This window comes from Nannospalax galili, unplaced genomic scaffold (genome assembly GCF_000622305.1).
Source record: "Nannospalax galili isolate Female #2095 unplaced genomic scaffold, S.galili_v1.0 scaffold54, whole genome shotgun sequence".
NCBI classification, from domain to species: Eukaryota; Metazoa; Chordata; class Mammalia; order Rodentia; family Spalacidae; genus Nannospalax; species Nannospalax galili.
In genome coordinates this window covers 7,742,907-7,755,483 of record NW_008341028.1, presented here as the reverse complement: position 1 = coordinate 7,755,483, position 12,577 = coordinate 7,742,907, and the positions used below count along the sequence as shown (strand labels likewise).

Here is a 12,577-nt window from a genome sequence, read left to right as displayed (position 1 = left end):
GCTAGAAACTCCATTCTTTCTCTTCTACTCAAGAAAGCATACTTGATAAAAGCTAAGCAAGAATGACATTATCACAAAGGTAATATCGAATTGCTCCCTTTGATTAAAAGACATTCTAATGGTAAAAATAGAAGGGGACATATGACAGACCTCACAAGTGACTGCATATCAGTTTCCTGTAATAATCTAGAGACCTGTGAGATAGACATTAGGGTTATACCCAAGTCTAAGTTACTTGTGTAAGTGTGATAGCACAAGATTCTAGAGAGAAAAAAGGACAAATCAGGAGAGAGCCCATCTGAGCTATTTATATAATATATACGCAGTGCTAGATTGACTAAAATTGATAGCTATTTTTGGAGCCAGTTGAAAGAGACCAGAGGATTTTGTATGAGGATGTAGTAAGCATAGTCGCTAGGTTTGCTGAGCTTTTAAATACTCCTCAAGCCAAATGGCCGGGTATATTCCCCTTAAAAAGGCTGACACTTTCTGTTGTCCCAGCTATTAGTAGCTGGTGCAGCACTGCATGCAGCTAAAGTCAGTAAGTCTCAAATTATGGTCTCAAATTAGGGATTCTGGAGTGGGGGGGGGCTTGAGACCATTAAGGGGTTCTACAATGTCAAAATTATTTTCAAAATGATCTGAGAAGCTATTTGTCTTTTAAAAATTTTTATTATTTTTATTTATTTTATGTGTATGTATTGCCTGTAGGTATGTGCACCCATGTCATGCAGTGCCTGTGGAGGTCAGAAGAGGCTGTTGGATCCCCTGGGACTGGAGCTATGGACAGTTGTTAGCTGCCGTGTGGGTGCTGGGATTTGAACCCGGGTCTTCTGCAAGAACAACCAGTGTTTTCAACTGCTGAGCCATCTGTCCAGCCTGCTGTTTGTCTTTTTTAAGGGAACTTATTCATTCTCCCACAAGTTATAAGACACAGAAAGTTTGTTGATACGCAGATCCCACATTGCAGCTGAAGCTTAATTTTACATTGTTGAGTTCAGTACAAAGCTAAAGAATGTACACGATTATCTGAAAAGGTTAAAAAATATATAAAATATTCTTCCCTTTCCCAAATACTTATTTCTGTAGGTTTGGATTTTCCTTATATGCTTCAACAAAACAACACATGTAACAGGCTAAATATAGAGACGTGAGAATCTAGCTATGTTCTAGAAAGGCTTGCAAGCTTGTCAAACAATATCATTCTTCTCACCAAAGGTTTTTTGTTTGGGAAAATAGTTATTGTTTTTATACAGGTTAACATTGGTAACTGGTTTATTAGTTCATAATTTAAAAATTCTGTTTTAGTTTCCTTCCTTTCTTCTCTCCCTCCTTTATCCCTGCCACTGTCCCAAGAGATAGGGTCTTGCTTTGTAGTCCAGGCTGGCCTCAAACTCTCACTCATCCCGCCTTAGCATTCCAACTGCTGGGATTAGAGTAAATGCAGCAAATGAAGATATGCAGAATTCACTTAAACTCGTGTTCTTCTGGGTCTTCAAGTATCATTTTTGAGTATAAAGAAGTTTTGAGAGAAAAATGTTTGAGAACCACTGAGCACTCTTTAGTATTTTTTTGAAAATCGTGAAAATTACAAAGATTAGATTTTTATGTACTATATGAAATGCATCTTAAAGTGTATCCTATTATTAACCCACTCAATGAAAAGTCTGTGAGCTTGTGTCATTTGACTCTTTAATGTGGGTTATGGTACAGCATTGGACAACTCAAGAAAAAACTGGATATTTCCATATTACTGAGTCATTGGACCAACTCTGATCTAATATGTGGATGCTTAAGTGTCTTTTATCACCAATCTCAAAAGATCTGGGTATTTCTGGGAAAATCTCTCTGGGAGATCTTGACTGTACATTTGTCTGTCCTGAGGATCTAGTATGGCCTCTCTATTGCTTATCTATGGATCCCATACTCCCTGCTAAAATGTATGTCAGACCCTATGCAGATTGGATGAAAAGTTCCAACTTCCTGTCCCCAAAGTATAAAGAACAGCATCTACCTAAACTTTAAGTTGTTAACATTGGAGTGGAGAGGTTCCAGTGTGCTCAGAGGCATAGTAAAGACTGACCTTCCACCTATACCCTTGGTTGCAGTATTCCACCCTGCCCTGCTCACAATAGAATGAACTCCTGTTCTCAGCTTCTAGGTGGGGAAGCTCAGTGAGCACAGGTAGGAAGCAATCTTTCCATCAGCCTTTGGGGCATCCTTGGTTCAGTCTATCTTGGTGCAGTTGCACACCTAACACTTCCTATCTTTCCTTTCAGGCTTTTGTGATAGTGGAGGCCAGTGGAGGAATGTTTTCCATGGGTTCCACAATAGCAGTGCCCATGATTTGAATGGCATGGCGTATTTTGGAGACCCTTAATTATGCTAACGTTAAGAATAATTTGCTGAAATAATGCACAGGGGAAAAAATGAAGTCAAACCATGTACATTATTTTTAGTCATTAAATCAATTGGCCAATTAGCAATGAAATTACATGGAGAAAAGAAAAGAAAAAAAAAAACCGTGAAACTGCTTCAATATGTCTTCTATTGGCACCCTAAAAGAGGAGTAAAGGGGAAACTCCTTGCTGAGAGTTAGTTGGCTGGCAGTGGTCCCAGAGTTCTGCTGAACCCTCAGAGTTCAATACTTGGCACATCTCACTTAATGTCAATATATTTTTTTAGATGCCACTAAATTTAAGGATAGCACCAAGTGATGTGCAAAGAAGCACAGGGGATCTGCTAAAAGTGGAGGAAATAGCCTGGCCAAAGAAACTGCTAGCAGAATTAGTTAGCAGGTTTTATTTAGAACTCTGTTTTTTTTCGAGAGAAATTAGGATCCCTTGTGGCAGTTCTTTCTCCTTTGACTGATCGATTTTGCTTAAAATAGACCCTAGTTTTCTATTCCTGCCATAAACCATGGCAGACTATTTTGTTATAATTATATTTCATTAATAAAAATGATGAAAATATGCAATATCCAATTAAGAGATCAGCCTACATTTTTATCTTATAAAATTATAAGGCCAATCAGTTTTTGTGGACAATTAGTCAATAGTTTCCACCTCTCCTGCAGGTTAAAAATAGCTAAAAATATTTGTCACTTCTTGGAATACTATCCAAAATATGTAACAGTCAACCAAATTCATGACTCCCTCTTTGAAGTAGCTTATTCTGTAATATGTAGTTTTCTTAATGCTCATATATTTTCAAATCATAAATTTAAAAGTACATTAGAAATATTTTACAGTAAAAAATGTTACTGACAGGCCATCTTTTCTGCGATTGTAGTTTGGAGAATGCAATTATCACTGTTCTGTGCAGCATGGAAGAGCAGATAACCAAATGCCTAACTGCAATATATTACACAGCTCTCAGTTCTTAGCTCTCATTTTAAAGGTTCAAATAAGCGAGTGCAGCCCTAGTTGGCTGGTGGCATGGTGTAATTATTTCTAGGGTGATGCTACAACAAATCCCCCCAAAGAAACAGAAAAAAGAGGACAAGCCTGCAATGTGCCTAAGTGCTCACCTGAGCCTGACAGTCCTATCAGATGTATTGACAAGTGAATGAACCGCAGCTCTGGAAGCGAGATGATTACATTGAATAGTAGAGGTGGTGCTGTGTGTGTGTGTGTGTTTGTGTGTGTGTGTGTGTGTATGTGTGTGTGTGTGTGTGCACTTAGAGAAATAAATTGTTTCACTTCTGTGAAATTTATGAATTATCGAGGTAAATGTCTGGTCCATGAGATAAAGAAGTCACGTTATATTTGTCTGAAATCTTTGCCTATCACCAGGAAAGTGATAAACAAGAAAAAGACACCTCATATTGTTAAAAAGGGGGAAAGTATAGCTTAAGAATTCTGTCTGTAAAGTAGATCTGAGAAGAGTGTTTACGGTTATTTAAACTGAATTGAATGTTCAAAAGTCATTTTATAAAACTTAAAGCACAGATTGCAGAAACACATTCTACATGGTCAAAGCACAGGTATCACTCTCTGGTGAAAGCATACAATTGGTCTTTTAAATGTTATCTTGAGAAAAGTATCTGAGTTTCTTCTTATCTCTTAAAAATATATATTTATCAGTTTTCCCTTAAAATGAGTATTTCTATTGTTTACAAACAAAAACTAATGCAAGTGGAAGCCCTTCACACTGATTATTAATTTATTATACTAAGTGTATATGATGTAAAAGAAAACAAATTTGATATCAAAATTTAAACACTCCTTTACATTCAAATTTTTGTGATCAGGTTATTCTCTCAATTTATATTTGTAAAGCCCCTTTGAAATGTTATGAAACTTGCATTTGAAATTATTTGACCTACGCAGTTTCCAGTACCATGACTTTTCATTTTTAACTTCTTTGGAGACCATTTTGTATCAGGCATCTCTGCAGGTCTTGATGGCTTGGGAATATTTCTTAAAGGGTTGAAAGTGGAGTGCAGGAAAGAAGAGGCTTGTGGAAATTATGTCTGTGACACGTTAGTGCTTACCAACATTGCAAAGTAGGGGCTCTGCTTCTGGTTTTAGCTTTGAATAAAACAGGGAAAGCAAAACAAGATTCTCCACATAATATCAGGTCACATTACAATTAGTTGCAGAAGCATAAGCTCTTGTACCTTATTCTAAGGACCCAAGTCAGTTAATTGAGTCTGCAATTAGCCTCTCTTGTTGTAATCAATTACAAGTGCAATTTCTGTGTGTGGGCTAATTTTGTGTGCAAAAGTACTCTGGCTGAAACAAAAGCACAAGTTAGAATGAAGTTCAGATATGTCATAGCTCACTTAGATCCTAAGAAATGACCAGTTTCTTCCAGAAGCTGTAAAGAAGAACAAAACTAAAAGGCTCTTCAACTCAAGTATTTTCTTAACTTTCCTACAAGTCAAAGCACACGCTCTATAGTTCAGGAGTTTGCTTACTTTGTTACTATTAATATTTTACTAATTTAAAAAACTTAGTTTAAGTTAAACAATAATTTTAATATTTTTTCTTTTAACATCACTCTTAAATGTGTTGTTTCTATACTGCACACCAGTACACAAACAGGAATTCTCACACATTGGCACCAACAAGTTATAATTCAGAAGTTTATTACAATAGATCACTTGATCCATTGCTCTACTTCGAAGGCTTTAGCTTAACAAAGATCTAATAGGTAATGTTGAGATCCAGTGAGTTTTGCAATTTGTCGAAATGCCACCAAGTCAGCATAGAAAAACTGGCCTCATTCAGGAAATTCGACAGACTAAGTAGAGGTAAGGCAAAGCAAAACAAGTCAGCAAACCCCAAACATTTTGACAGCAGCTTAAGCCTGAAACAAACTTCCAGTGCAAATTTCTGAATTTTCCTATGCTATTTTGGCATACCTATTTTACCACTGGGTTTCAGACAACAGCTTTTAACTTCCCCAATTCATAAATGTAATTAAATAATTACATTAGTGCTAATTAACATGAAACTGCAGATTATTTAAGCACAAAAAGCACTATTCAACTTCTTAATTATTCTTGTTCACACAGCATTTCCTTTTGCTCAGGCGCCCTAGGTGCAAATAAAGCATCCCATCTGCTCGTAATTAGAACTAAATAATTTCAGAGAATGTAGCTTATCATTTTGACTGCACATTTGATTAAAAACAGTGTACAAGCAATATCCTGGCTTAGTGGCGTAACAGCAACAACACACACAAGCCCGTGTTCTTCTATCATTAAAGAAGATCGAAAACATTATCTGTTATTTCAGGGGGAAAAATACAACTTTTTAGTTCATTTCATACAGATGAAAGCGAATTACAGCAAATCACCTCTCCACTGAATAGCAGCCCCCACATAATGACTTTATTTGCTTAATCCCCAAATTAAACGCCGTTTCGAGCGAGGGCCCTGTGTTATTACTCTCATCATGTCGAGAACATTTTCCTGCCGAGACCAATTTGAATAAAACAAGGGGCCTTCCTTGAACTCAATCAAGGAGCCATAATGTGGTGGGTAATAGAGGTTGCTGATAGATTTGCAGGCAAAAGTGTTATACCTAATGATGGGATATGGATAATAGTCCTCCTGGAGGTCCTGATGCGATTCCAGTTGGCTGCCAGATGCTAAAAATCAAGAAGAGCATTGATCAGTGACAGGAAGCTGTAGTGGATTCATCTAGTCAAACTTCAGCTGTTTTTCCACTGTACAGTTAAGCCAGGCATAAATTATATTAATTGATTTAATTACATACTTAAAACATCTTCCCCAATTAATTTAATTAGGTGGCTACATGATGCTACTGGCAGGGGAAGATTAGAGGCAGCTCACTTAATTAACAGAATATGAATGAAAAAAAGAGAAAGCAAACATAAATGAAATTGTGAGCACTAATTAAAAGGCTGTCTGCAAACTTAAATACTTTCTGACAAAGTGGTGACAGCACTGTAGACAAGAGAGGATTTTTTTTTTCCTAGTAAATTAAAATGCCAGAAGGTATATATAGGGAGAAAAAGGTAATGCAGTTAAAACATTGATTTTTCCGACAGAACTACCATCGTCAAAATGAAGGGAATTTTCTTCTATAGAAAAATTGCAACAGATTTTGCAGGCATAAAAGCCAGATCCTGATTAGGGCTAAGATTTGATGCTCAAACAAACAGAGTTGTGCATCTTAAAGGGAAGAAAGTTGTAGGTGCGGGAGGTTGCAGAGGAGGGTCAGAGAGGAAAAGAGAAGATAAAGAGACAATTTATTGCAGTTGTTCAAGCAAGAAATGTTTAGAGAAAGAGGTCTGCCTTAACAGCTGGCAGCCTGGTGCACCTTGGCTCGGATGCGGAAATTCTCCAGGTGTCTCTGCCGTGATTCCTTCAGGATCTTCTTCAGTCGCGTCTTGTGGCAATGTAAAAGCCATGCAAGGGCAATCACACCTGAGGCCCACTTCTGTTGGCGGTAAGAGAGGAAGAATTTTCTGGCCTTATAACATTTCCATGTGGCTTGGATCTTGATGGCAGCCTCTGACTTTCCACCTCGGCCCTTGTACCTCTGTCCGGGGAGGTTTAGCAGCATCTGGATATGGAGTGGGTTCTCCAGTACTGACAGAAGGTCAGACCTTGTAACTTTATTCTTGAGCTCAAACTCTGGAAGGAGGGCCATTAAACTCCGTCCTTTTATTTTGACTTCTGGTATTGCATAGTCCCTGAGAAACTTCTCCACATGTTCCAGGAGAGAAAAGATACTCCCCCAGGCTAAGCTATGGTGTGCCTTGAATGCCAAGAAGTCTGGGGCTGTCTTGTCTACGATGCCATCATAAATAAAAAAGTTGTAATCCCATGGTGATTTCATAGCCTTGGAAGGTGTAGTGGTTTTCATGGCCTGAGGAAAGAAAGTTTGCCAGAGGTGAAATATCCTCTGTTAGTGAGTGACCAACACAAATATACTAGCACATGATCAGTTACCACTCCACAATGAGAGGATGAAGCTGCTGGGACCAATGTCACACATGCCCATCATAACTTGGAAGTCTGGCTGATACATACCATCAAAACTCATTACTAAGAGGATATTTTAGAGATCACTGGAAGCTATTAAAAACTGATAGAAAAGTGCATATATATATATATATATATATATATATATATATAACTGTTATAAAATTGCTCAAGGAAACAGATGATTCAAGTTTATGCTTTTGGCTTACTTTGATATGGTCAGGTGACCATATCTCTTGTAATGTTACCTTTTACCCAAGTACCCATGGTCTTAGAGAACCACACTGCTGATTCCTCTTTCATCACTTAGCAGTCAATCCTAATAACAGGGGGAAGCCTTTCTTTATACCTCAAGGATAATGTCAAATCTGCCCTTAAGAGCAGTCTCTGATGTTCTAAACTATCACTCTTGGGCACACTGGAGTTCTGCTGCTTTCTCTGTGCCCAGTGGTTACCATCACACTTGCCGTTTTCTGCATTTCTCTTGGCAAATACTCTTTCATTGTAATGTCTGGGGTCCTCCTAGGGCATGTCTGGGGCTGTCCATAGGTAGACTGGAATTGGAAATCTCAACAAAGAAGCATCTGCTTTTTATTTTATCTTATTGAATGGAGTCTCAAGTCATGAAAATATACTTTTATGTATAAATGTTACAAGAAATCCTTTAATAATAGCATAATGGGCAATGTTTTAGTCCTTTTTGTATTTTTCTACATTAAAATAGAATGAACTATAAGTTTTAAAATCAGTTCAGAAGGGATTTGGGTGACATGTAACACATAATAACATCCTCACTCAGAAAAAGAAAAAGAAAGCCAAAGCTGGGTCTCCCTCACAGACCTGTCATCCCCACTACTTGGGCAGCTAAGGCAGAAGGATCACAAGTTCAAAACTACTACCTTACGCTACAGAGTGAGTTCAAGGCCAGTCTGGGAGATACTATCTCAAAATAAGAAGTGAAAAGAGGACTGAAGACATTACTCAATGGTAGCATGCTTTTCTAAAGACCATGAGGCCCAAGGTTCAAGTCCTAGCACTGAAAAAAGTTCCACAAAAGGAAATTTTGATGCCCACTAAAACACCACTGCATTTCAATTACTGATATTTGTTGCTTGAGAAAAATAAACACTACGCCCCAGGATCTAAAAGTTCCTGATGGCCTGGGAGGGGAAGACCTGGGTGTTTTCATCCTCAGTTCTCCTCAGTAAGGAAGGTATTAGGCTACTATAATGATTCTTTTATTCTTTTTACTCAGGGATTTAAGGACTCGATTGTCTTTAATGTGTCTATTGAACACACACATGACCACCTTTATCACAAAACTACATTGCTCTTTGCATTTTAAGACCTTTCACATAACTCAAAGGGCGACAAGCCCAATTAATTTATCAGTAACTATTGTGCTACAGCACTGTGTTGAGTGAGGATTACTAGGTCAGGTTGTTCATGTTTTGTCTTTACTGAGTTGGTAATTATGAGTAATTAAGAAATCCAAGGCAAAAAGCCATCTAAGAGAAAAATAAGAGACATATTCATAATAAAGGCACAATAACCAAACATTGGCAGTGAAATAAGAAACAACCTTCACGAGGCTAGACAGGTCACAGACGTAGGGGAGAGCCTAATACTATCATTCTTCTAAATAGATACAATAGTAAACTGATTTCTAATGACTTATTGCTATACCCATAGATCAGCTCTCATAGAGAAGCTTCCTTACACAGCAGATGGTGACTAACACAGAGACCCACAACTGGCCAACGTGCAGAGAATAAGAGGCTACAGACTGTTTATCCCGATAGGACACCGATATCAAACTTCTACCTCCCAAGGCTCAGGGATCACTGCAGAAGGGGGTTGGGGGTGGGGGGCAGAAAGATTGTAAGAGCCAGAGGTGGTGGATGTCTACAAGGAGACAGAGTTTTCCCATTTTCCCATATGAACTCACAGCAATGGTGACAGCATGCACAAGTTCCATATAAACTCAAGCCACACAAAATTCCAGCATAGACATGGGGAATTGGGTAAGAAACTCCAACTCTACCTGAGGAGCTATTGGCGACCGATGCTGCTGGGAGTCTTGTTTAAAGGTGAGACTCTTGGTAGGTTAGCCAGGTTCCAGTGGATGAAGCCATACTGAAGGACATTTGGAGATACATATTTGACTCTATGGGTCTCAACACACACACACACACACACACACACACACACACACACACACACACACAAATGACCTATAGAGTTCAATATATATGAGAAAACATGAAATTGGGCAGGGGTTAGTAAGGGGGGTTTCAGATAGGGGAGGGGATCCAAATATGATCATAATAATATTGCATGAAATTCACAAAAATTCAATAAAAAAGAATGATGATCACCTTAAAAAATAAGTGAAAGAATTCATCTTTTATATGTGTATTAAACCTTAGTGTGAAATCTAAGACAAACGTTACAAATCTTCAGGTGCCTGGACTACTGTTCCCTAGCCATTAATGTGTTTTAGAGTACTTCTTTGCAGAACTTATTGGAAGAGGAACTCTTCCTATTGTAGCCAGATGGAAGCAGAGCATGCTATAATTGGTTTCTCTGAACAGTCTGATTCAGGTAGAATAGGTAGTCTCTAAAATGATATGAATTTTTGTGCTTCAATATAAAGAAATAAAAAACACAAGTCTACTTGGAAGTTCAATTCTAAAAACCAAAACAACAACAACAAACAACCTTCAAATTCTTTTCTCAGTTCTGGTAAGTAGAATTAGATTGTCATCTCAAGTCAAAATACTAAAGAACAAATATTAAGTACTAAATGGGAAATGTCCTTAAACTTTAGAAGCTGACTTTAAACAGAAATGAGCTTTTGCATGGTTTCAACTTAAGAACTGTTATAAGAACAGGGGCAAAGTCTTCTTGCCAAGACCCTAGCTCTTTCTGTTCTAATTAGGACAACAAGAGGACACAAGCTGTTTTATAGACGGAAATAAATTCCTTTGTCTTGGATGGGCAAGAGAGAGTTAGACAAGTAGCACCCTTTAGCAGACATCAGTGCTGGCAGGATGGGTGATGGCTCCGGGTAGAAGACAAGTGGCACATGTTCCAAAAGAAATAGCTTGTGGCGATGTTTCTGCCTCCCTGCAAGAATGGGTTCTGATGGTGGAAGGTTAGAATTCAGAGAATGGCAGTGCTTCATCAGTGAGAAGCAGGCATGCAGAATGATCACAGATGGCCATGCATGGAGCTGGTCTGCTAGTCGCATGTTTGATCTAGCAATGAAGGCTCTGACTCCTATAAGAAGTAAAAGCTGTGGATGGCAGATTTGCCAGAAAATCCTTAGCGATGGTCAGATATTTTCAAAATTCCTTATCTTTATTCCTTATGCTTACAGCGAATGATATAGAAGTGGGGCCATCTATGAAAAGGGAACAGTCTTGAGGGAAAGGTCAGAAGAGAGAGGACTCTTCAGTCTCTGACTGCCTTTCCTCAGGCTGGGTCTACGGTGTCTATGTTCACCAACAAATATGGATTAGACCTTCCGATAGAATTGTCTTGGGTGGACTAGGGTTGTAGAATTTAACAGGGGCTGTTTTAAACAAAAGGATTACACCTTCTTACCTTCTGAGATGAAATTCCAGCAAAGACCTGCTCTCAAAGGAAACGCGCACTCTTGGACATCAAATAGACCACTCAGGCACAGGGAAGCTATGGGTTTGGAGTCAGCTAAAGCATAGCTATAGTACATCTGTCACAGAGAATGCCACACACGGGAGCACTTTAGACTTAGAGCAAGAAAAGACATGTCTCTCAAGAGAAAGGCTTCCCAAATTAAAGCAGTGTATCAGCATTGTGAGATCCACTGAGCAGGTAAAGACAGAGCTGCCTCACAGTCTGCTAAGAACCAGAGCCCTGATTAAAGGTCACGCCACACTGGAGGTGCTCCCTCCTTCTGTTGTTCTTCCTCTATTTATGCCCATGAGCTTGTCTAGTATTATTTGTTGGTTTTCCCTCCATCCCTCCCCCACACTCCTTCCTCTCCTTCCGTTTCTTCTTCCTCTTTGTTTACAATACGCAGCACTCCCAGTGTGATGTTATGGACGCAGTAGCAAAATGTTTTCCTTCTCATGGGGTGGCTGTCTGTTGAGGCATTTGTGTGTACACCCCCCCACTTCCCCCATCCTTCTTGGGACCACAACTACATCTGTCCTTTGCGAGACGCCTGAGCTGTGGACTAATTGGCCTCCATACAACTCAAACCTGTGACTGCGGCCTAATTATTAGCATCCTGCTCTAACTGACTGAGTCAACTAGCTGGGAAATGCTCTTCTTCATTTGCAAAGTGTAATCACTAATTAGGCAACTTTTAGAGTTTCTGGAGCAGTTATTTAGGGAAAATTCTAAATCTAAAACAAAAAGCAGAAAGGTGGGATGACAGTGACATGTGTTAGTAAGACCCAATGTGAAGCAAAATAGATAGGCCCGGTATTGCATTGTAAAATTAGGAATAACTGCCACAAAGAAAACACTCAGAAAAAGGAATGTATTTCTAAGTTTTGTTTTCCAGTACTAGAAATCAGACCGAGGGCCTTGGGCATGCTAGGCAAGTGCTCTACCACTGAGCTACGTCCCCAGCCCTAAGCTAATTTCTTTTTGTTTTTTTGATATTGTTGCTGTTGTTTTGATACAAGAACTCATTATATAGCCAGGCTACCCTCAAAATCAACCCTCCTGCCTTAGTCTCCCAAGTGCTAGGATTACAGGCATGTACCATCATACCGGGCTAAGCTGAATTTCTTTATGAAAAATCTATTTTCATATATGTGGACAGCAAGTGGACATAAGATTAAACTGGATTTCCAACTGGATATAAACAACTGGATATAAACTGGTGAAGAGTCTAGTATTTTGGAAGATCTGACATGGATATAACCCTTACAGAAAGACAATCATTCTACTGCCTAGAAGACAAAATATTTTCTTTTAAAAAAATTTTATTTATTATTTTTATTTTATGTGTATGCATATATTGCCTGCATGTAGGTAAGTGCACCCGTGTTGTGCAATGCCCGCAGAGGTCAGAAGAGGCTGTCGGATCCCCTGGGACTGGAATTACGGACAGTTGTT

The 12,577-nt window shown here is 38.8% G+C and overlaps 1 protein-coding gene across 3 annotated transcripts in view; it reads right to left on the bottom strand.

The window, feature by feature from the left end:
- Iqch (IQ motif containing H) overlaps nucleotides 1-12,577 on the bottom strand; it is a 222,292-nt gene that overhangs the window by 102,189 nt on the left and 107,526 nt on the right. Inside the window, exons 10-11 of one of the 3 annotated variants that reach the window (XM_017798967.2) lie at nucleotides 6,795-7,346; nucleotides 6,033-6,099 (exon numbers count right to left, since the gene is read on the bottom strand). In XM_017798967.2, the coding sequence (XP_017654456.1) occupies nucleotides 6,033-6,099; nucleotides 6,795-7,346 (619 nt within the window). Of the gene's footprint in view, nucleotides 1-6,032; nucleotides 6,100-6,794; nucleotides 7,347-9,506; nucleotides 9,599-12,577 lie in introns of those variants that run through there. The other 2 variants (XM_017798968.2, XM_029565014.1) reach the window with 2 other exon arrangements.